At 51.5% G+C, this 24,747-nt stretch overlaps 1 protein-coding gene and 1 non-coding gene across 3 annotated transcripts in view; both read left to right on the top strand.

Moving 5' to 3' along the window:
• Window positions 1–24,747, top strand: part of LOC105470468 (DnaJ heat shock protein family (Hsp40) member C5) — a 39,844-nt gene that overhangs the window by 10,646 nt on the left and 4,451 nt on the right. Inside the window, exons 2-5 of one of the 2 annotated variants that reach the window (XR_011613135.1) lie at window positions 22,113–22,230; window positions 22,838–23,051; window positions 24,164–24,335; window positions 24,432–24,505. Coding sequence is in view for 1 of the 2 variants with exons in the window: in XM_071079019.1 (XP_070935120.1) it covers window positions 22,124–22,230; window positions 22,838–23,051; window positions 24,164–24,335 (493 nt within the window). In the remaining variant the exon portion in view is untranslated. The remainder of the gene's footprint in view (window positions 1–22,112; window positions 22,231–22,837; window positions 23,052–24,163; window positions 24,336–24,431; window positions 24,506–24,747) is intronic. The other variant, XM_071079019.1, reaches the window with a different exon arrangement.
• Window positions 2,307–2,471, top strand: LOC112424740 (U1 spliceosomal RNA). Its single transcript, XR_003015647.1, has one exon. It is a non-coding gene; the product is annotated as a U1 spliceosomal RNA (small nuclear RNA).

The following is a 24,747-nucleotide window of genomic DNA, read 5'->3' as shown; positions in this document are numbered from 1 at the left end:
CTGTAGCCCCAACTACTTTGGTGGCCGATGGGAGGGTCGCAGGAGTCCAGGAGGTCACGGCTGCGGTGAGTTGTGATTGAGCCACTGCACTCCTGCCTGGACGGTCCCGGGAGACTCTGTCTCTAAAATAAAATAAATGACAGTGGTCCATACAGTACCTTATTCAGAAAAGGCTTGATGTACGAGAAAATAAGTTACTTGTGATCAGGACAGAGAAGAATTACTGTCTTCTGTGAAATGGATGCTGGGAATCAGTCACGACGTACAGTGCTGGTGAGGCTGACGTGCGTTCGAATTACAGCCCTGCTGATCCTTAGCAGGCGACTGAAAATAGGTGACTCCACCCTGCTGAGTCTCAGTCGTCTTAGCCGAAAAGCACAGGTCATCATCGCAGTAGCTCACATTAACTGTGTGCCTGGCGCGGGATCCGACCGCTTCATTCAAGCCAGCTCCCCGACATACCTTGCTGGACTGTTTAATCCCCATTTGACAGAGAGGAGATTGAGATGGGGAGGTGCTGAGTAACTTGCCTGGTCACTGAGTGCCTCTAAATGGCAGCCCAGACAGGTGGCCCCAGAGCTGCCCTCCCACCCCCTGACAGGCCTGTCTCATAGGCCTTTTAGGAAGGGCTCTTTTCGCAGACGGCAGGCTCGGGCTGAGTGTTTCCTAAGCTGCAGCTGCCATGTAGATAAAACTCACAGCAGATATCACAGGTTCTGTCAGATCATACTGTCTCAATCATACTACTGTCTCAATTTTTTTTTTTTTTTTTTTTCTTTTTTTGAGACGGAGTCTTGCTCTGTCGCCCAGGCTGGCGTGCAGTGGCCGGATCTCAGCTCACTGCAAGCTCCGCCTCCTGGGTTCACACCATTCTCCTGCCTCAGCCTCCCGAGTAGCTGGGACTACAGGCGCCCGCCACCTCGCCCGACTAGTTTTTTGTATTTTTTAGTAGAGATGGGGTTTCACCGTGTTAGCCAGGATGGTCTTGATCTTCTGACCTTGTGATCTGCCTGTCTTGGCCTCCCAAAGTGCTGGGATTACAGGCGTGAGCCACCGCGCCCGGCCACTGTCTCAATTTTGAGGTGCATGCATGTGTTTTACCACTTAACTACCTCTGAAATTTAGTTTTTTGTTGTTGTTGTTGTTTTGAGACAGAGTCTTGCTCTGTCGACAGGCTGGAGTGCAGTGGCGCGATCTCAGCTCACTGCAACTTCCGTCTCCCGGCTTCAAGTGATTCTCCTGCCTCAGCGTCCCCAGTAGCTGGGACTACAGGCACGTGTACCATCACGCCTGGCTAATTTTTGTATTTTTAGTGGAGATGGGGTTTCACCATGTTGGCAAGGCTGGTCTCGAACTCCTGACCTCGTGATACCTGCCCCCACCCCACCTCGGCCTCCCAAAGTGCTGTGATTACAGGCGTGAGCCACCGCGCTCAGCCCTGAAATTTAGCATGTTTTATGGTTGGCTTGTCAGGGTTGAAGGTGCACCTGATACTTGCTTGCATAGTGGACTCACTGGAATCGTTTCACTTTGGTCACAGTTGCAGAGGCACTCTGAGGCTGTGTGTGTGCGCTTCACCAGGGACAGCCCCACGCATGGGAGGTGGTGGCCCGCCATCCCTCCTGGGTGAATTTCTCTAAGAGCAGCCCTAGGCCAGGGGTCGAGTGCAGGAAAGTCAGGACCATTTCCATCAGTTCCGTTTCAGAGCGGGTTCTCCCTGGAAGTGCTGGAAATACCTGGATGCCGTCTGTAGCGTTTTATGAACTGTGGCGGATCCGCTGTCTGTGTCTTGAGCTTCTGCTCTGCAGTCTGCTCAGCGGAAGCACCTGTCAGTCCACTGTACGGTGGGTGGAGCCGCCGCCAGGGTGGGTGGCCGGTCACAGAATGAACAGGGCAGAGGTCCCTGAGTCAGTGTGATACTGCAGGTGGGACTGTGGGTATAGGTGTTTTTATGAATGCACATGTTATGTGAAGTTGAGGGTTTGAATGTTGTGATTATTATGTCCAGATACGGTTTGAGCCTGGCATGGTGCAGGCCTGTGGTCCCAGCCACTTGAAGTGGGAGGAGAGCTTGAGCTCAGGATTTCCAGGCTATAGGGAGCCGTGATCCCACCACTGCACCGCAGCCTGGGCGACAGAGTGAGACCCCATCTCAAAAAGAAAAGAGAAGAGGCTGGGAGCCGTGGCTCACGCCTGTAATCCAAACACTTTGGGAGGCTGAGGCAGGCGGATCACTTGAAGTCAGAAGTTCAAGACCAGCCTGGCCAACATGGTGAAACCCTATCTCTATTAAAAATACAAAAATCATACTTACGTGGCAGGGGAGACACCATGATCACAAAGGTGGTTTTCCCAGGGCGAGGCTTAGCCATTGCACTCCGGGTGTGCTGACCCCTGCGATTTTCCCAAATGTGGGAAACTCGACTGCATAATTTGTGGTAGTGAGGGGACTGTGTTCACACTGTCCCCCAAAATAAATAAATAAATAAATAAATAAAAATACAAAAATCATTCGGGTGCAGTGGCTCTCGCCTGTCATTCCAGCACTTTGGGAAGCCGAGGTGGGTGGATCACCTGAGGTCAGGAGTTTGAGACCAGCCTGGCCAACATGGTGAAGCCCCATCTTTACTAAAAATACAAAAATTAGTCGGGAGTGGTGACGTGTGCCTGTAGTCCCAACTACTGTGGAGGCTGAGGCAGGAGAATCGTTCGTGCCTGGGAGGTGGAGGCTGCAGAGAGCCGAGATTGCGCCACTGCACTCCAGCCTGGCGACAGAGCAAGACTGCGTCTCAAAAAAAAAAAAAAAGAAAAGGGAAAAAAATATATTCTTCCCCATGAGAGTAGATTTCTACGGAATCGATAGCTGGTTTTATGCCCTTTCTTCCGTGATACGAAGTCCGTCCGGACCCATCTGGCTGGGGATCCTCAGGAGAGCCTGCGGGGGGCAGCAGAGGCCCACCTGGGCCAGGGCGAGCCAGCCCAGGATCCTGCGGCTTTAGGTGCTGAGAGCGTAGAAACTCCAGCAACCACAACGCCCTCATGGTTACTGACTTTATGAAGAACACTTTGTCTTTCACGTTTGGGACTGTGTGAAGGTTTTCTGGAATATTTTTGGGCATGGTGGCGATTCTGCTCTAGGACCTTTATTCTCTAGCATTGTACAGAGATGATTGATTTGAACAGCAGCTGTGATAATGGAAGACTGACTTGTGTCTTCAGACTCGTTCTGTTCCTGGGGGTGCTTGGTCTAGGCTCCCTTTATATGGGGAGGTTCAAACCTTGATTGAATAGTCACTGCCCAGGTGTCGTAACCTGTGGCCTCATTGGTGTCACCTGGACTTTTTCTCCTCTGTTTGCACCATCAAAAGTGATGTGCTCTGGCCGGGCGCGGCGGCTCACACCTGGAATCCCAGCACTTTGGGAGGCTGAGGTGGGTGGATCTCGAGGTCAGGAGATTGAGACCATCCCGGCTAACACGGTGAAACCCCGTCTCTACTAAAAATACAAAAAATTAGCTGGGCGTGGTGGTGGTGCCTGTAGTCTCAGCTACTCGGGAGGCTGAGGCAAGAGAATGGCGGGAACCTGGGGGGCGGAGATTGCAGTGAGCCGAGATTGCCCCATTGCACTCCAGCCTGGGCGACAGAGCGAGACTCCGTCTCAAAAAGGAAAAAGAAAGTGACGTGCGCTTAGGACTGGGAGGCTGAGGCCCGGGGTGCTTGGTGCCCGGCGCCCAGGAGGACAGCAGTGTCGTGTTGGATAACCTGCTCTCCGAGTAATAGGGATTTGAGAATGTTTGATTCTTTTTTTTTTTTGAGACACAGTCTCACTCTGTTTCCCAGGCTGGAGTGCAGTGGTGTGATCTCTGCTCAGTGCAACCTCTGCCTCCTGGGTTCAAGCGATTCTCCTACCTCAGCCTCCCGAGTAGCTGGGATTACAGGCATGTACCACCATGCCCGGCTAATTTTTATGTTTTTAGTAGAGACGGGTTCACCATGTTGGCCAGGCTGGTCTTGAACTCCTGATCTCAAGTGATCCACCTGCCTCGACCTCCCAAAGTGCTGGGATTCCAGGCCTGAGCCCTGTGCCCAGCACTGTTTAAATGTGTGTCTGGAGTTACTTCGTTCCACTTCCGATCTGCTTTTCCTTTGGAATTACTGTGTTCTAAGTACCAGGTTACCAAAAAAAAGAAAAAATCTTTGTTAGGTTTCCAGACCCAAGTCAATACAGATAAAATTAATGCAGCAAACATTTACTGAATGCTTTGTTAGACCTGGGGCAGTAGCTCAGTTTATGAATTCAAAGGGCTTCAGCATGTGGGGTTTGGTTTTGTTTCTCTGTAGCTAATCATACCCTCGGAATGGTTTTATAGTTTCGGGAAACCGTGGTTCTGGGCAGGGTGGCAGCTCTGGGTTGACACCTCAGGTGTGGCCGCCGGTCCTGTTGCTTCCTGACATTAACTTGGTGACTCACGAGGGCAGGTGTTTGTTTTCTGTGTGAGCAAGCACGGGGCTTGTTACTGTGTGAGGAGGGCTGGCTGCCCTGCCTGTCCGTTCTTCCCTGGCTCGGCCGGGCCGCTCCCGTGGCTCCAGCTCAGATTTGCTTCCTCTCGTACTTGGATGTTTGATGACGGTGGTGGAAGCAGTTTTATTTACTCTTGCTGTTCTCACGTTACTTTAAGCATCACTGTTGCTTTTTATTTTTAGAATTAAGGAGGAAAGGTGAAATCTTTTGGGGATTTCTGTGTTTCCAGTGACTTTAGGAATTCTTTTTTTTTTTTTTTTTCGAGACAGGGTCTTGCTCTGTCATTCAGGCTGGAGTGCAGTGGCACGATCTTGGCTCACTGCAGCCTTGACCTCCTGGGCTCAAGTGATTCTCCCATCCCAGCCACCTGAGTAACTGGGACCACAGGTGTGCACCATCATGCTTGGCGAATTATTGTATTTTTTTTTAAATTGAGATGGGGTTTCACCATGTTGCCCAGAATGGTCAAACTTCTAGGCTCAAGCAGTCTCCCCACCTCAGCCTTCTGAAGTGTTGGGATTACAGGCATGAGCTGCCATGGCTGGCTTAAAAGTCTTTACATTTGAAGTTCATTTTAAGTTAGGAGGAAAGGCCTAGCTCGCTGGCTCATGTCTGTAATCCCAGCACTTTGGGAGGCCGAGGCGGATGGATCAGTTGAGGCCAGGAGTTCGAGACCAGCCTGGCCAACATAGCAAAACCTTATCTCTGCCAAGAATACAAAAATTATCTGGGCATGGTGACAGATGCCTGTGATGCCAGCTACTTGAGAAACGGAGGCAGGAGAACTGCTTGAACCCAGGAGGAGGAGGTTGCAGTGAGCCAAAAGTGCGCTATTGCACTCCAGCCTGGGCGACAAAGTGAGAATCAGTCTCAAAAGGAAAGAGCAGTAAAGGCGAGGAGACCTGTGAGGTGACACACAGCATTTTCTCTCTAGCTTTCTGTGTTGACTCTTGCTTAGAATTTCTTCAAATGTATTTACAGAGTTAATTGGGTTTTTTTTTTGGAATAGATAAGACATCCAGAAATACACATTCAGACTGTGGGGCTTCTACCGTTTTAACTGGGTTCCAGGTCCCTGTCCCTAGCGTGCTCTGACTGTCAGCCCTTCCCCTGCCTGACCTACCTGTCTGAGTATCTTTTGGCAGTCAGGTTTTTGTTGTTGGTGGTGGTTTTTTTTTTTTTTTTTTTTTTTTTTTTTTTTTTTTTGAGACCGAGTCTTGCTCTGTCGCCCAGGCTGCAGGCTGGGGAGTAGTGGCGCGATCTCAGCTCCCTGCAACCTCCACCTCCTGGGTTCAAGCGTTTCTTGTGCCTCAGCCTCCTGAGTAGCTGGGACTACAGGTGCGTGCCACCATACCCAGCTAATTTTTGTATTTTTTTTTTTTTTAGTAGAGATGGGGTTTCACCGTGTTGGCCAGGATGGTCTCGATCTCCTGACCTCGTGATCTGCCCACCTTGGCCTCCCAAAGTGCTGGGATTACAGGTTTGGCCACCGCGCCCGGCCAGCAGTCAGTTTTCATATGGTTCATCACAGATTTTAAATTAAGATTCCCCAGCAGGATAAAAGAAATGCCAGTTGTATTTTATTTTTCATATTTGTATTTTTAACAAAGTTTTTTTTTTTTTTTTTTTTTTGCATAGAATGAGCCAAGGGCATCTAGAGCAAAGAGGTAGTTCCCTGCCCTGTCTCCATCTCCCCGTCTGCACTGCCTCCCCTGCTCCATCTCCGCGTCTGCACCGTCTCTCCCTGGCCGGTCTCCATCTCCCCGTCTGCAGTATCTCTCCCAGAGGTGTTTGCTGGTGCCTCCTTTGCAGCTCCCCGTGCTGTGTCATGCCCATTTGCTGACACAGCCCCTCCTGTGTCTTCCCCATCCCAGTGTGTCTGTCGCTCTTGGTAGTTCCTCCGTGTTTCCTTTGTATCCTTAGGGGACTTGTCTTTTCCCCACTCCCCAGCACTCCCCAGCACCTGTTGTCTCCTTCCCTTTCCTCCCCCTTCTCAGACAGCATCTGTTCTTTCTAGCGTTGTTCCCCTTGTCCCAAGGTTCCTAACAGCCTTCTTTTTTTTTTTTTTTCTTTTGGTCAGACGGAGTCTTGCTCTGTTGCCCAGGCTGGAGTGCAGTAGTGCGGTCTCAGCTCACTGTAGCCTCTACCTCCTGGGTTCAAGTGATTCTCCTGCCTCAGTCTCCTGAGTAGCTGAGACTACAGGCGTGTGCTACCACACCCGGCTTTTTGTATTTTTATTTATTTTTGAGAGAAAGTCTCTTTGTTGCCCAAGCTGGAGTACAGTGATGCCATCTTGGCTCACTGCAACCTCTACCTCCCGGGTTCAAGCGATTCTCCTGCCTCGGCCTCCCGAGCAGCTTACAGTAGGGATTACAGGCACAACCACACCCGGCTGATTTTGGAATTTTAATACGGATAGGGTTTCACCATGTTGGCCAGGCTGGTCTTGAACTCCTGACCTCAGGTGATCCGCCCACCTCAGCCTCTTCCAAAGCGCTGGGATTACAGGCGTGAGCCACTGCGCCTGGCCCGAACAGCCTTCTTCTTGGCATTGTGTATTCAGACCATCCACTGCAGGGTTTGTTATCTTTGTGGCCTGGAACGTCTCTCTCTGAGCACTCTTCATCCTCCCACCCCTGAGCAGGCAGCATCTCTCAAGGCCACCTGCCCAGCCACTGTCTTGGGGTGCCCACGGGAGGCTGGGGAGAAGAGCGAGGCAGTAGTGAGAAGCCCATGATGCTCAGCCTTGGCTGAGCACTTTAGAGCAGCCCTGATGCTGGCGTCTGTCTCTTGGTGAAAGCGGCACCCAGACTTCAGTCCTTACAGCCTGGAACTCAGAACCGCAGAGGTGCCGTGACTCACAGGGTTTACCTCGTAATTGCTGTTTGGAACCGCGGAGGTGCCGTGACCCACAGGGTTTACCTTGTAATTGCTGTTAAAACCCTTCGGGGCTTCCTAACGGAATGCTTAATGTTGAAATATTATTTTAAGTACTAATATCTATGATGTGGTTAGAAATGCCAAAGAATATTTTGCTGTTTTTTTTTTTTTTTTTTTTTTGAGACGGAGTCTCGCTCTGTTGCCCAGGCTGGAGTTCAGTGGCGCAATCTCCGCTCATTGCAAGCTCTGCCTCCCAGGTTCACGCAATTCTCCCACCTCAGCCTTCCAAGTAGCTGGGACTACAGGCGCCCACCACCTCGCCCGTCAAATTTTTTTTGTATTTTTAGTAGAGACAGGGTTTCACCATGTTATACAGGATGGTCTCGATCTCCTGACCTTGTGATCCGCCCGCCTCGGCTTCCCAAAGTGCTGGGATTACTGGTGTGAGCCACGCCTGGCCAGAATATGTAGCTTTTGTAAAAATTTTGGAAATGGCCTCAGATAATTTCAGAGGTTTTTAAATAAAGGATGCTAAAAATGGAGCAAAATGGAGAGCCCCTGATAGACCTCCTGTGTGGGAGTTTGCAGTACGCCGGGGGCACCTGTGGGCCCAGGGAAAGGCCGCCTGCTCTGTGGCTGCTCCTGGGACCTGGGCACCGAGCAGGCCTCAGACAGGTAGGAGCTGGTCTGTATCTCCTGCCACGCCCAGGCCAGCACCTGATGAAGCAGATTCCTGTGGGTGACGAGTGTGAGGAGATAGTACAGGACCTTGGGATCAGGAGGGATTTCTTGAACAAAAAAGGGGGAAAACAGATTGAGAGATTCAGAAAGCTGTGATATATTCCGTGACCGCAGAGGTGACTTGGAGGAGGGCTGTTGTTCAGTGATACGCGTGTTGTGAACACTTGTGCGTTTAAATGGTTCAGATGCTGAATCTGGTGTTTTATGTTTTTTACTACAATTGGTAAGAAAAAGCTTTTTCTTCTCAAAAGACACACCATAATAAGTAAAACACCTGTGAACTAGAAGATACTTGTAACATTCTTAACCAGTGAAGGGTTGGTGTCCGGATGTATCCACTGGGCACCACAGACAGAACGGCCTTGAAACGGGCTGGAGACGTTCACCCTCCTCAGGCCAGGCAAGCGCCGGGGAGCCCGGCCATACCTGTCTTTGCTGAGGCCGCAGGGAGCCCCAAGCTCCAGTGGCTCCTGGTGCAGTCCTCGGAGAGCAGTCAGCACACCTTGTCGGGCTGAGCCTGCCTGTTCTGGGGCACCCAGAAGTTCCACTCTTAGGGACACACCAGAAGAATTCTTCCTAAACTGTTTGTGCTGAAGGACCAGATTTAAGTTTTTAAAATTTCCAGTGTTACAGACTGATGACATTTTTGTAAACTACAACAAAAGTGACTAACTAGAAAAGGAAATCACAACATAAAATACAAACCCATGTCATTAGTATTAATATTTTGAGGCACAGTCTGTTTTTGTCACTCCGACTGGAGGGCAATGGTATGATCGCGGCACACTGAAGCCTCGACCTCCTGGGCTCAAGTGATCCTCCTGCCTCAGCCTCCTGAGTAGCTGGGACCATAGGCAAGCGCCATCACGCCCAGCTATTTCTTTTTTTTTTTTTTTTTTTGAGACAGAGTCTCGCTCTGTCGCCCAGGCTGGAGTGCAGTGGCATGACCTTTGCTCACTGCAACCTCTGCCTCCTGGGTTCAAGCAATTTTCATGCCTCAGCCTTCTGAGTAGCTGGGATTACAGGTGTGCGCCACCATGCCTGGCTAATTATGCCTGGATAATTTTTGTATTTTTATTAGAGATGGAGTTTTGCCATGTTGGTCAGGCTGGTCTCGAACTCCTGGCCTCAAGCATTCCTCAGCCTCCCAAAGTGCTAGGGTTACAGGCGTGAGCCGTGACGTCTGGCTGTTGGTGGAACCCGCCCCCAATATTTCAACGTAGGTTCTATTTTCCGTAAGTGTCAGCCGGCTGAGAAATAAAGAGAAAGAGTACAAAGAAAGGAATTTTACAGCTGGGCCTCTGGGGTGACATCGCATATTGGTAGGACCGTGATGCCTGCCTGAGCCACAAAACCAGCAAGTTTTTTTTTTTTTTTTTTGAGACGGAGTCTCGCTCTGTCGCCCAGGCTGGAGTGCACTGGCCGGATCTCAGCTCACTGCAAGCTCCACCTCCCGGGTTTACGCCATTCTCCTGCCTCAGCCTCCCGAGTAGCTAAAACCAGCAAGTTTTATTATGGATTTTAAAAGGGGAGGGGGTACAAGAACAGGGAGTAGGTCACAAGATCACATGATTCAAAGGGCAAAAAGGAGAACAAAGATCACAAGGCAAAGGGCAAAGGCAAAGATTACAAGGCAAAGGGCAAAAGTGGAATTACTGGCCGGGCGCGGTGGCTCACGCCTGTAAACCCAGCCCTTTGGGAGGCTGAGGCGGGCGGATCACAAGGTCAGGAGATCAAGACCATCCTGGCTAACATGGTGAAACCCCGTCTCTACTAAAAATACAAAAAATTAGCTGGGTGTGGTGATGGGCGCCTGTAGTCCCAGCTACTCAGGAGGCTGAGGCAGGAGAATGGCGTGAACCCGGGAGGTGGAGCTTGCAGTGAGCCGAGATCGCACCACTGCACTCCAGCCTGGGCAATAAAGCGAGACTCCGTCTCAAAAAAAAAAAGTGGAATTACTGATAAGGGTCTGTGTTCGACTGTGCACGTACTGTCCTGATAAACATCTTAAACAACAGAAAACAGGATTCGAGAGCAGAGAAGCGGTCTGACCTCACATGTAACAGGGTGGAGTTTCCCAATCCTGGTAAGCCTGAAGGTACTGCAGGGTAAGTACAGAGGGTGCTCAGTCCTTATCTCAACCGCATAAGACAGACACTCCCAGAGCAGCCGTTTATAGACCTCCCTCCAGGAAGGCATTCCTTTCCCAGAGTATTAATCCTAGTTAGGAAGAGAATTTAGCAATATCCTCCCTACTTGCAGGTCTGTTTATCTGCGAGAAGAAAAACATGGTTCTATTTCGCCTGACCCCACGGGCAGGCAGACCTTATGGTTGTCTTCTCTTGTTCCCCGGAAATCGCTGTTGTTCTGTTCTTTTTCAAGGTGCACTGATTTCATATTGTTCAAACACGGTTTACAATCAATTTGTACAATTAACACAATTATCATAGTGGCCCCGAGGTGACGTGCATCTTCAGCTTACAAAGATAACAGGATTAAGAGATTAAAGTAGGACAGGTGTAAGAAATTCTGAAAGTATTATTTGGTAACTGGTAAATGTCCATGAAATCTTAACAATTTATGTTCCTCTGCCGCGGCTCCAGCCGGTGCCTCCGTGTGGGGTCCCTGACTTCCCGCCACAACTGGCTTCTATTATTTTTTAAAAATTTAATTAACTTTTTCCTTTTTTTTTAGATGGAGTCTCGCTCTGTCGCCCAGGCTGGAGTGCAGTGGTGCAATCTTGGCTCACTGCAACCTCTGCCTCTCGGGTTCAAGTGATTCTCTTGCCTCAGCCTCCTGAGTAGCTGGGACTGCAGGTGTAATACAAAAAATGCAAAACTTTTGTATTTTTTGTAGAGATGGAGTTTTGCCGTGTTGTCCAGGCTGGTCTCAAACTCCTGGGCTCAAGTGATATGCCCACCTTGGCCTCTCAAAGTTCTGGGATTATAGGCACGAGCCACTGCATCCAGCCTTTTTTTTTTTTTTTTTTTTTTTTTTTGAGATGGAGTCTCGCTCTGTCGCCCAGGCTGGAGTGCAGTGGCCAGATCTCGGCTCACTGCAAGCTCCGCCTCCCGAGTTCCTGCCATTCTCCTGCCTCAGCCTCCCGAGTAGCTGGGACTACAGGCGCCTGCCACCTCACCCGGCTAGTTTTTTTTGTATTTTTTAGTAGAGACGGGGTTTTGCCGTGTTAGCCAGGATGGGCTCGATCTCCTGACCTCGTGATTCGCCCGTCTCGGCCTCCCAAAGTGCTGGGATTACAGGCTTGAGCCACCGCGCCCGGCCGCCTTTTTTTTTTTTTTGTGATGGAGTCTTACTCTGTTGCCCAGGCTGAAGTGCAGTGACGTGATCTCGGCTCACTGCAGTCTCCGCCTCCGGGGTTCACGCCATTCTTCTGCCTCAGTCTCCTGAGTAGCTGGGACCACAGGCGCCGCCACCACGCCCGGCTAGTTTTTTTGTATTTTTAGTAGAGACGGGGTTTCACCGTGTCAGCCAGGATGGTCTCCATCTCCTGACCTCCGGGATCCGCCTGCCTTGGCTTTCGAAAGTGTTGGGATTACAGATGTGAGCCACTGTGCCCGGCCCAGCCTTATTTTTTTTTTGAGACAGGGTCTTGCTTTGTCTCCCAGGCTGGAGTGCAGTGGCGCGATCTTGGCTCACTGCAACCTCTGCCTCCTGGATTCAAGCGATTTTCCTGCCTGAGCCTCCTGAGTAGCTGGGATTACAAGCATGCGCCATCACACCCATGTAATTTTTGTATTTTTTAGCAGAGACCGGGTTTCACCATGTTGACTAGGCTGGTCTTGAACTCCTGACCTCAAGCCATCCACCCACCTTGGCCTCCCAAAGTTCTGGAACTACTTTTTAAGCAGTTTTGATAGGTGTGTGTGTAGTAGCACTCTGTGGTTTAATTTGCATTTCCCAGGGAGTGGGGACGCTGCCTGTCTTCTCACACCTCAGTTGCTTGTTGCTGTGACGGTCGCCCACTCCTGCTGCCAGTATCTATGCTCACTGGAGCTGCATCAGCCTCACGCTGTCTGCCCCTCGCCACCCACCGTGCCTGCTGCTCAGGAATGTTCCGAGCAACTTGATGATGATAACGGAAGCTGAGAACAGCCCAGATGTCCTTCGGTGGAAGAGCGGAGGGATCAGTTGTGGTCTGTTCACAGAATAGAATGTGACCACACTGGAGATGAATGAATTGTAGCTACAACCTGCAGTGTAGACGAATCTTAGATCAAACCAGGCACAGTGCCGTGTGCCTACAGTCCCAGCTACTCAGAGCCTGAAGGTGGGAGATCACTTCAGCCTGGGAATTTGAGGCTAGCCTGGGCAACATAGCAAGACCCTATCTTAAAGGAAAAAAAAAGCAGATTACAGTAAACACAGTGCTAGGCTGTTTTTTTAAGCTCAAAAAATTAAAACTAAATAGCTTTTAGGGATAAACATGAGGTAATTTTTTTAGAAGCAGGAGAATAGTATTGAATTTAAGGTATATATGGGGAAAATGGAACTTCCAGGTTATTGATCATTTTCCAGTTTTTAAATTAGAGAGAAGATCGTGGTGTTTATGCATCATAATTTATATGTTCCATATATTTCTTTTTTTTTTTTTTGAGACGGAGTCTCACTCTATCTCACAGGCTGGAGTGCAGTGGCATGATGTCTGCTCATTGCAAGCTCTGCCTCCCGGGTTCATGCCATTTTCCTGCCTCAGCCTCCCAAGTAGCTGGGACTATAGGTGCCCGCCACCACGCCTGGCTAATTTTTTGTATTTTTCGTAGAGATGGGGTTTCACCGTGTTAGCCAGGATGGTCTCGATCTCCCGACCTCATGATCCACCCACCTCAGCCTCCCAAAGTGCTGGGATTACAGGCGTGAGCCACCGCGCCCGGCCGATATATTTCTTTCTGTATTTCACATAATACATAGTAAAATATTTAAAACAGAACAAAAATAGACTTCCTTTTAAGATGTTTTCAAATCTGTTCTTACAAAGTTGGCCAGTTTTTCCCCAACAGTAGTCTGGGTTCCGCAGCAGCTCTTTTATAAAACATTTGCTGCACACACTGAGATTGCACCTGGAAGCACAGAAATAAGAACACACGTATTTTATTTTATTTTTTTACCCCTGAAGATCTTTAAGTCTTCTGAGGAGCTGGACCTGCTGGACTGCGAGCTGCGAGGGCTGAGGTTTTTGCCTGTTTGGTTTATTTTGTTACCACTGAGTCCCCAGCTCTGAGAACAGAGCAAGGCATGTGATCGATGCTTCGTCACTGTTGAACAAATGAATGCTGAGCTGTGACGGCACCGACGTGTGTCCAGGGAGAGGATGCACCCTGCCGTGTGGATGTGTGCCCAGCGCCCAGGACAGCGCCACGGAAGAGGAGAGACAGTGCCACGGAAGAGGACACAGAGGACAGTGCCACGGAAGAGGACACACAGGACAGCGCCACGGAAGAGGACATACAGGACAGCGCCACGGAAGAGGACATACAGGACAGTGCCACGGAAGAGGAGAGACAGCGCCACAGAAGAGGACATACAGGACAGCGCCACGGAAGAGGAGAGACAGCGCCACGGAAGAGGACATACAGGACAGCGCCATGGAAGAGGAGAGACAGCGCCACGGAAGAGGACATACAGGACAGCGCCACGGAAGAGAAACAGCGCCACGGAAGAGGACATACAGGACAGCGCCATGGAAGAGGACACACTGACATATGCCCAGGGCCCAGAATAGCGCCACGGAAGAGGACAGACAGTGCCACGGAAGAGGACGCACAGGACAGTGCCACGGAAGAGGGCACACCCGGCTGTGTGGACGTGTGCCCAGGGCCCAGGACAGTGCCATGGAAGAGGATGCACCCTGCTGTGTGGCAGGAGAGGTTCCCAAGGGCAGGTTCAGGGTTCTGGGGTCTGAGTGAGAGCTCTCCAGGTGGCAGGGAGCAGGGCAGGGTGTTGGAAGAGATGGCAGGTTGTGTCAGGGGCTGATGTGGGACTCAGCGCTCTGTCTCTGCCCAGGAGCAAGTCGTCCTGCGTCGGACCAGGAAGGTTGGTGGGTGTGGTGGGAGAAGGGGCTGGGGTCAGCAGGGCTGTCATCCACCAGTGTCTGGTGGGGCTGGCCACCATGCGGGGGGGCCTCAGGCTACAGCCAGGGCTGCGAAGGAGCCGAGGTCATGCATAGGGAGGGAAGACACGGGTCCCACTGTTTGAGAAGCTCAGTGTCCCTGCATGTGTGCACTCTTGTCTGCCTCGGCACGTGTGCAGGCCCTGGGACTACTGCCAGTAGAACAGACTGGGATACGCTAGATTTGTAAAATGTGACCCTTTTTGTTTGCTTTTCATCTCCCTCCCTCCCTCCCTCCCTCCCTCCCTCCCTCCCTCCCTCCCTCCCTCCCTCTCTCGCTCCCTCCCCTTCCTCCCTCCCTCCCTCCCCTCCCTCCATCCCTCCATCCCTCCATCCTTCCTTCCTTCTTAGACAGAGTCTTACTCTGTCACCTAGGCTGGAGTGCAGTGGTGAGATCTTGGCTCACTGCAACCTCCCCCTCTAGGATTCAAGTGATTCTCCTGCCTCAGCCTCCTGAGTAGCTGGGATTACAGGCGCACGCCACCACAACCGGCTAATTTTGTAGTTTTTGTAGAGACACCACACTTGGTTAATTTTGTAGTTTTAGTAGAAACGGGTTTCTCCATGTCGGTCAGACTGGTTTCGAACTCTTGGTCTCAAGAAGCAATCCACCTGCCTCAGCCTCCCAAAGCCTTGTTTGTTTGTTTTTGTTTTGTTTTGTTTTAAGACGGAGTTTCACTCTTGTTGCCCAGACTGGAGTGCAACGGCATGATCTCACCTCACTGCAACCTCCACCTCCTGGGTTCAAGTGATTCTTCTACCTCAGCCTCTTGAGTAGGTGGGATTATAGGCATGCATCACCATGCCTGGCTAATTTTGCATTTTTAGTGGAGGTGAGGTTTCTCCATGCTGGTCAAACTGGCCTCAAACTCCTGACCTCAGGTGATCCGCCCTCCTCGGCCTCCCAAAGTTTTGGGATTACAGGCGTGAGCCACTATACCTGGCCACCTTGTTTGCTTTTTAAAGATAATGATGTCACTAAAAGAGTTCTGACTGGGGCCGGGCGTGGTGACTCACACCTGTAATCCCAGCACTTTGGGAGGCCGAGGTGGGTGGATCATGAGGTCAGGAGATTGAGACCATCCTGGCTAACATGGTGAAACCCCGTCTCTACTAAAAATGCAAAAATTAACTGGGCGTGGTGGCAGCGCCTGTAGTCCCAGCTACTCGGGAGGCTGAGGCAGGAGAATGGCGTGAACCCAGGAGGCGGAGCTTGCAGTGAGCCGAGATCCGGCCACTGCACTCCAGCCTGGGCGACAGAGTGAGACTCCATCTCAAATAAAAAAAGAATTCCGACTAAAGGTTGGAACTTAGCCCTCCAGAAATGAAGGCTGAGTAACGCTGATGGCAGCGTCACCTGCAGCAGGTGATGTTCGTGTAGCTGTGGCTGCACACCAGGCGTCTCCTCTAGCTGTGTTACAACCTTTCTGTTGATATGGGGTCCCCTTGAAATTTATCTTTGGAGACGAGGTCTCACTCTGTCACCCAGGCTGATGTCCAGTGGTGCAATTTCAGCTCACTGCAAGCTCCTCCTCCCGGAATCAAGCCATCCTCCTGCCTCAGCCTCCCGAGTAGCTGGGACTACAGGCGCCGCCACCACGCCTGGCTAGCTGGGATTGCAGGTGTGCGCCGCCACACCCGGCTAATTTTTTTTTTTTTCTTTTTTTTCCTTTTTTTTTTGAGATGTAGTCTCGCTCTGTCACCCAGGCTGGAGTGCAGTGGCACAATCTCGGCTCACTGCAAGGTCCGCCTCCCAGGTTCACGCCATTCTCCTTCCTCAGCCTCCTGAGTAGCTGGGACTACAAGCACCCGCCACCACGCCCAGCTAATTTTTTGTATTTTGAGTAGAGACGGGGTTTCACTGTGTTAGCCAGGATGGTCTCGATCTCCTGACCTCGTGATCCGCCCGCCTCGACCTCCCAGAGTGCTGGGATTACAGGCGTGAGCCACCGCGCCTGGCCTAATTTTTATATTTTTAGTAGAGATGAGGTTTCACCATATTGGCCAGGCTGGTCTTCAACTCCAGACCTCAGGTGATTCAGCCACCTCAGCCTCCCAAAGTGCTGGTATTACAGGCGTCAACCACCACTCCTGGCTCCCTTGAAATTTAATTAAAACAAGTTTAGGAAGAATGGAGTTGTGAGGTTCTACTTCAAACATCAGGTGGTAAACTCCCAGACTCATTGCCCCAAGAGAATTGACAGTCTAGGCTTGGCGGCTCATGCCTGTAATCCCAGCACTTCGAGAGACCGAGGCGGGCGGATCACCTGAGGTCAGGAGTTCAAGACTGTCTTGGCCAACATGGTGAAAACCCCATCTGTGCTAAAAACACAAAACCATTAGCCGGGTGTGGTGGTTCGCGCCTGTGATCCCAGCTACCCGAGAGGCTGAGGCAGGAGAATCGCTTGAACCTGGGTGGCGGAGGGTGCATTGAGCCAAGATTGCGCCACGTTGCACTCCATCCAGCCTGGCTGACAGAGTGAGACTCTACTAAAAAAAGAGAAGAAAATAGACATCAGAAAGGATTGTCTTCTGTGATCTCAGCACTTTGGTGACCACGACCCAAGGCCGGAGGATCGCTTGAGCCAAGGAATTCATCAGCCTGAGCAACGTAGTAAGACCCCGTCTCTGCAAAAAATTTCTAAAAGCTTAGCTGGCATGGTGGCTCACGCCTGTCGTCCCACCTACTCAGGAGGCTGAGTTGGGAGGATCACTTGAGTCTGAGAGGTTGAGGCTGCTGTGATCTCTTATCACACCACTGCGTTCAGCCTGGGTGACAGAGCAAGACCCTGTCTCCAAACAAACAAACAAACAAACAAAAAATGGTCTTTTTCCTAGGTATTTACCATTTCCAGTGGTCTTCATTCCTTTCTAAAAATCCAGGTTTTAGCCGGACGCGGTGGCTCACCCCTGTAATCCCAGTAGTTTGGGAGGCTGAGGTGAGTGGATCACCTGAGGTCAGGAGTTCAAGATCAGCCTGACCAACGTGGGGAAACCCCATCTCTACTAAAAATACAAGATTTGCCACGCGTGGTGGCACGTGCCTGTAATCCCAGCTACTCGGGAGGCTGAGGCAGGAGAATCACTTGAACCTGCGAGGCGGAGGTTACAGTGAGTTGATGACTTAGGATTTTTCTTTTTTTTTTTTTGAGACGGAGTCTCGCTCTGCCGCCCAGGCTGGAGTGCAGTGGCCGGATCTCAGCTCACTGCAGGCTCCGCCTCCCGGGTTCACGCAATTCTCCTGCCTCAGCCTCCCCAGTAGCTGGGACTACAGGCGCCCGCCACCTCGCCCGGCTAGTTTTTTGTATTTTTTAGTAGAGACGGGGTTTCACCGTGTCAGCCAGGATGGTCTCGATCTCCTGACCTCGTGATCCGCCCGCCTCGGCCTCCCAAAGTGCTGGGATTACAGGCTTGAGCCACCGCTCCCGGCCGACTTAGGATTTTTCTTCTCAGTCACTTAGCAAACTGGGGACCCATGGGTAGCGATGCCCCACCTGGGTCCTGCTTGGCCATGCTGGCGTGCCCCAACTCACCTGTGTTCGGTGGTTCCCGAGCTCGTGTGCCACACCCAAGATCAAGGATACACTGGGCATTGAAGGATGAGGAGGGCGGAGAAGAAGTTTGTTGAGCAGTGAAACAACTTTCGTTGGACCAGGGGATGCAGGGGCTGTTCCCCTACCCGAAGGCAGGAAAATCTGCCTGTGTGGCTGGGTCTGGGGCCTTTTACGGACTCAGGATGCAAAGTGCTTGCAGTGCTTGCTGATGGCTTTGTGAGTATACCAAAAAGGTTAAAGCAAAGACACCATTCCAAAGTGGGCATGACAGTGTAGAAAACCAGTTAGAGGCCAGGCGCTGTGGCTCACGCCTGTAATCCCAGCACTTTGGGAGGCCGAGGCGGACGGATCACAAGGTCACCCCATCTCTACTAAAAATACAAAAATTATCTGGGCGTGGTTCGCGTGCCCGTAGTCGCAGTGACTCGGGAGGCTGAGGCAGAAGAATCGCTTGAACCTGGGAGGCGGAGATTGCAGTGAGCTGAGGTCACGCCTCTGTGCTCCAGCCTGGGCAACAGAGCGAGATTCCACCTCAAAAAAGAAAAAAATTAGGAAAGGGTAGGTATGTATAAAATAGGTGAAGAGTGGGGTTTAATCAGAGGAAAGTGTGGCAAACAGAAAGGCAAGTTCTTAATCTGGTCTGAGAATTTCACTGGTGGCTCAGCTGTCAGGCTTTAAACTGTCTTTGGCTTGGAGGTGGGTTTCACCGGGGACCTACCCCATCTGCCTGGGCATTCAGCTGCTTCCTGCCAGTGTCCCCGAGACCGCGCCACTGCACTACAGCCTGGGCCACAAGGCGAGACTGCGAGACTGTCTCAAAAAACCCCACATTGATGTCATTTCTTAAATATTTGGTTAAAAAAAAAATTCTGGGTCTGGAATTTTCTGTTTTTTTTTTTTTTTTTTTTTTTTTTTTGAGACGGAGTCTCGCTCTGTCGCCCGGGCTGGAGTGCAGTGGCCGGATCTCAGCTCACTGCAAGCTCTGCCTCCCAGGTTTATGCCATTCTCCTGCCTCAGCCTCCCGAGTAACTGGGACTACAGGCGCCCACCACCTCGCCCGGCTAATTTTTTGTATTTTTAGTAGAGACGGGGTTTCACCGTGTTATCCAGGATGGTCTCGATCTCCTGACCTCGTGATCCGCCCGCCTCGGCCTCCCCAAGTGCTGGGATTACAGGCGTGAGCCACCGCGCCCGGCCCTCTGGAGGTTTTTTATTACAAATCTAACTTCATTCACAGATGCAGGGCTATTCAGATTTTCTACTTCATATCAGTCTTGTTAATTGTAGTTTTCAAGGTATTTGTCCATTTCATCTAATTTTTCTAATTTCTTGGCGTGAAGTTTGAATTTTATCCTTTTCGTGCCTCTAGGGTCTGTGGTGATGAACATTCTTTCCTCGTGTCGCTCAAAGAACCGACTCTCTCGGCCTCGTGAAAATTGTGTTTTCCGTGATCTCTGTTCCTATGATTTCCTTCCGGCCGTTTATGTTGGGTTTATCCTGTTACTTTGTAGTTTCCTGAGGTGGAGCCTTAGGCCTTGGTTAACGTGTTGTGCTCGTCAGCATTCTGCAGAGGGACGTTGCCGTTATCTGTGTCTCTTTCTAAAGGAGATTTAATATGAGGAATTGGCCCACATGATTATGGAGGCAAAGTCTCATGCTCTGCCATTTGAAGATGGAGGAAAGCCGTGGGATAATACAGTCCAAGGACAGGAGACCATGGCCCAGCTCAGGCTGGCAGGCGAGAAGGAACACAGGCCAACACCTCCTTCCACCCCTTTCTATTCTGGGACCCCGTGGACTGGGGCGAGACCTACCTGCACGGGGCAGGGCAGTTGGCTTCGTTGAGTCCCCAGCTCGGGTGCTGCTCTTACCCAGAAGCACCCTCTCAGACACGCCCCGAAGTCGTGTTTGATCTGGGTACCCCACGATGCAGCCAAGGAGACATAAAATGAACTGTCACGTGCATTGTATTTATTATTCAATCCAAAATATTTGCTAATTTCTCCTGTGATTTCTTTGAGCTACATGTTAGCTGGAGGTGTGTTGTTGAATATCAAGAGTACTTGAGGTTTTATGATGTATGTTTCTCCTGGGTTTCCAGTTTGTAGCTGTTAAGTCAGGGGTTGTGCTGTGTACGACCTCATTCCATTTACATTTATTGAAACCAGTTCGAAGCCCTAACATGTGGCTTTTCTTGGTCAGTATACAGCGTTCAGTTAAAAACAAAGGCCGGGCGCGGCGGCTCAAGCCTGTAATCCCAGCACTTTGGGAGGCCGAGACGGGCGGATCACAAGGTCAGGAGATCAAGACCATCCTGGCTAACACGGTGAAACCCTGTCTCTACTAAAAAATGCAAAAAAACTAGCCGGGCGGGTTGGCGGGCGCCTGTAGTCCCAGCTACTCGGGAGGCTGAGGTAGGAGAATGGCGTAAACCTGGGAGGCGGAGCTTGCAGTGAGCTGAGATCCGGCCACTGCACCCCAGCCTGGGCGACACAGCAAGACTCCGTCTCAAAAAAAAAACAAAAAACAAACAAACAAAAAAAAAAACAAAGTGTGTGCTCTAGATGTTGGGTGTTCTGTGACTGTCACGTCATGGTGGTTGATTAGTTAAAAACTGTATTCTCGCCAGGCGCAGTGGCTTACGCCTGTAACCCCAGCACTGTGGGAGGCCGAGGCGGGCGGATCACCTGAGGTCGGGAGTTCAAGACCAGCCTGACCAACATGGAGAAACCCCGTCTCTACTAAAAATACAAAAATTAGCTGGGCGTGGTGGCGCGTGTCTGTAATCCCAGCTACTCATGAGGCTGAGCCTGGAGAGTTGCTTGAACCGGGGAGGTGGAGGTTGCAGTGAGCTGAGATCTCAGCGTTGCATTCCAGCTTGGGCAACGAGCAATACTGTCTCAAAAAAAAAGAAACTCTATATTCTCTAGACATGGGGCGTTCTGTGAGGACCAGGTCATGCTGGTTGATAGTGTTGTTCAGAACGTCGATGTTTTTCCTGATTCTTTTTTTTGTCTGTCGTGTCGATTTCTGAGAAAGTGTTAAAATTAGAGTTGGTTCTGCATTTTTATCCATTCAGGCAGTCCCTTTCTTTAATTGGAGTTTTTTGTCTACTAACATTGAATCTAATTGTTGGTATGTTTGGATTTACATCTTCCGACTAATTTTCTATTTGTTTCCTGTGTTGAGTTACTTTTTCATTTTTCTTTTAATCTTTTAGCTGATACCTCTTTGCATTTTTTATGCAGAGGTTGCTGTAAGGATTACAATATGCATGTTTATTTTAATTTATTTATTTAATTTATTTTTTAAGGAGCAGGATCTCACTCTGCCCATGGGCTGGAGTGCAGGGGTGTGATCATAGCTCTCTGCAGCCTCAAACTCGTGGGCTCAAGTGGTCCTCTCGCCTCAGCCTCCCAAAATGCTGGGATGACAGCTGTGAGCTGCTGCGCCGGCCCACTGTACAGCCCCCAATTGTTCGGGATCTCTTGGGGTGGCCACAGTATAGCCCCCAATTGTTCGGGATCTCTTGGGGTGGCCACAGTATAGCCCCCAATTGTTCGGGATCTCTTGGGGTGGCCACAGTATAGCCCCCAATTGTTCGGGATCTCTTGGGGTGGCCACAGTATAGCCCCCAATTGTTCGGGATCTCTTGGGGTGGCCACAGTATAGCCCCCAATTCTTCGGGATCTCTTGGGGTGGCCACAGTATAGCCCCCAATTCTTCGGGATCTCTTGGGGTGGCCACAGTGTAGCCCCCAATTGTTCGGGATCTCTTGGGGTGGCCACAGTATAGCCCCCAATTGTTCGGGATCTCTTGGGGTGGCCACAGTATAGCCCCCAATTGTTCGGGATCTCTTGGGGTGGCCACAGTATAGCCCCCAATTGTTCGGGATCTCTTGGGGTGGCCACAGTATAGCCCCCAATTGTTCGGGATCTCTTGGGGTGGCCACAGTATAGCCCCCAATTGTTCGGGATCTCTTGGGGTGGCCACAGTATGGCCCCCAATTCTTCGGGATCTCTTGGGGTGGCCACAGTATGGCCCCCAATTTTTCGGGATCTCTTGGGGTGACCATGTTGCAGCACTTTGCATGCAGTGTAGAAACCTCGTGCCCACTGGGGACTGCGCTCTCCCACGTCTCCGCGCCGTGACGTCTGTCTGTGCACATTGTAAACTCCACAAGGCAGCCTTGGATTCTTTTGCTTTGAATGGTCTTATGGAATAAAGTCCGTCAGCTCTGCCCTTGGTACTTTCATCTATGCTTTGTGATACTTTATTTTTTCTTCTAGATTAGCCTAACATGGCAGACCAGAGACAGCGCTCACTGTCTACCTCTGGGGAGTCATTGTACCACGTCCTTGGGCTGGACAAGAACGCAACCTCAGATGACATTAAAAAGTCCTATCGGTAAGTGGACAAGGGTGGGCCCCCACTTCCCCCAAGGAAGACACATGCCCCGTGTGGTTTAGTCTGCATTTTACCAAGAACCATTGCACATACTTTATCCTGGCCGACTCAGCGTTGAACTGGTCACAGCTACATAACACTTTTGTATGTGTAATGTGCTCCTTATAGCTTAAAATTATTGTATTCATGTTCTCTTGCCCACAAAAAATAGCACTTAGTAGAAGCTTACACACTGTCCTTAGTTCCCTGGGGAATCGGGGTCTGAACCTGTTCGAGGCCTCACAGGAGCCGCAGAGCGTTGGATGGTCCCGTGGTCTCCTTGCTGTAGCACAGTGTGCAGTTAGTGGCTGGGACCCCGGGGCTGGCCTTGGTGCTGCTGAACTTAGATGTGCCCTTGCACTCACTGCCCTTGGGACTCTCTGAGGCTGGGTCAGGGTGAGGAGGTTTACCTGAAGCAACCGCAGAGCTTGCTTTTGTCCCTGGCCCCTGCCGCCCTGGAGAGCTGGACAGTGAGGCGGCCTGGGCGGACCTGCCTTGCGCTGCACCCAGCAGTGGTGCGGGTGGGACAAAGGCCAGGGTAGAGCCAGGACATGGTTTTGGTTTGCAGGAAACTTGCCTTGAAATATCACCCCGACAAGAACCCTGACAACCCGGAGGCTGCAGACAAGTTTAAGGAGATCAACAACGCGCACGCCATCCTGACGGACGCCACAAAAAGGAACATCTACGACAAGTACGGCTCGCTGGGGCTCTACGTGGCCGAGCAGTTTGGGGAAGAGAACGTGAACACCTACTTCGTGCTGTCCAGCTGGTGGGCCAAGGTGAGGGCAAGCTGCCGCCGTGCGGGCACCTGGGTCACTCCATGCCTGCAGGGTTTCCGGCATTGAAGAGCCAGTGCGTTGATGCCAGCAACTCTACACTCTTGAGACATGGTTTCTGGGCACATGGAGCCTTTCTCCTCACCTGTGTGATGGGCGAAGCTCTGTCCCTGGCTTGGTGTCCTGCCTGGAACAAGCCAGAGCGTCCAGATTGTCCCAGGGAAGAGCCCTGCGGAGCCGCCAGGTGTTTTCTGTAAGTGGCTCCCAGTCCTTCCCGAGGCAGAGGAGGAAACGAGCCTCAGTGTTCTATTCACGTTTCTTCCTTCCCTCCGTTTGTTCCAAGTGTCGCATATAAGGCCAGAGGGTTTGAGTCGCCAGGTGGCCTTCGTGAGAAGCCTGTATTTGGTTTTGACTAGTCGGCCTCCTCACTAGCATCCTTATAAAGTACTTTAGTTAATGTTAGTCTTGCTCTGTTGCCCGGACTGGAGTGCTGTGGTGAGATCCTAGCTTACTTTAACTTTGAACTGCTGGATTCATGGAGGCGTGAACCACCGCCTCCAGTCCCCGACCTGGAGGCTGCTTTTTGTTTTTTGAGACGGAGTCTTGCTCTGTCTCCCAGGCTGGAGTGCAGTGGTGCGATCTCCGCTCACTGCAAACTCTGCCTCCCGGGTTCACGCCATTCTCCTGCCTCAGCCTCCCGAGCAGCTGGGATTACAGGTGTCTACCACCACGCTCGGCTAATTTTTTGTATTTTTTAGTAGAGACGGGGTTTCACCGTGGTCTTGATCTCCTGACCTACTGATCTGCCCGCCTCGGCCTCCCAAAGTGCTGGGATTACAGGCGTGAGCCACCGCGCCCGGCCTGGAGGCTGCTTTTCTTTAAGCAGCGGGTTTCTTTCTCTCTCTCCCCCTCCCTCTGTCAGTTATTTCCTTCTGCTTCCTGTCTGGAAGGCAGTGTCCCCACCTGGAACGGACCCCCTGCCTTCTGCTTCCTGTCTGGAAGGCAGTGTCCCCACCTGGAACGGACCCCCTGCCTTCTGCTGAGGGCATTTGGGAGCCCTGCCCCGCCTTCTCCAGGGGCCTCGGAGGCCTCGTGACGCCACCTTCTCCCCCCAGGCCCTGTTTGTCTTCTGTGGCCTCCTCACGTGCTGCTACTGCTGCTGCTGTCTGTGCTGCTGCTTCAACTGCTGCTGCGGGAAGTGTAAGCCGAAGGCTCCTGAGGGCGAGGAGACGGAGTTCTACGTGTCCCCTGAGGATCTGGAGGCCCAGCTGCAGTCTGACGAGAGGGGTGAGTGCCCGCCCCAGGGCCTCTGTGTGTGTGTGTGTGTGTGTGGGGCAGAGCCAGAACGGGCCCTGAATGGTGTCAACCTGTCTTGTCAAACAGGAGGGCACTGACACTGTGCCGCGAGTGTTTGTGGTGGCAGCTGGGACTGTTGAGGTGTGAACGTGGACCCTGAGGTAAAGCAGGTGCATAGAGCTGTCCCCACCGTGACCTGCGGTAGCCGTAGATCCCACAACTGCGAGGCGGGGCAGGGCGGTAGGCAGTTGGGGCGGGGCTGAGGGCCGAGGGCTGGTGGTGACCCAAGGCGACGGAGGAAAGCCGTGCGGGTGGAGGTCAGCGAGTAGCCTCGCCCCGTGGAGAGTTTGTCCAGGTGCCCGAAAGTCGCTCCACAGGACCAGCGTTGGTGGGCGCACACCAG

This window comes from Macaca nemestrina, chromosome 15 (assembly GCF_043159975.1).
Source record: "Macaca nemestrina isolate mMacNem1 chromosome 15, mMacNem.hap1, whole genome shotgun sequence".
Lineage (NCBI taxonomy): Eukaryota > Metazoa > Chordata > Mammalia > Primates > Cercopithecidae > Macaca > Macaca nemestrina.
The sequence above is the reverse complement of the archived record's forward strand: the minus strand, read 5'-3'. Positions and strand labels throughout refer to the sequence as shown.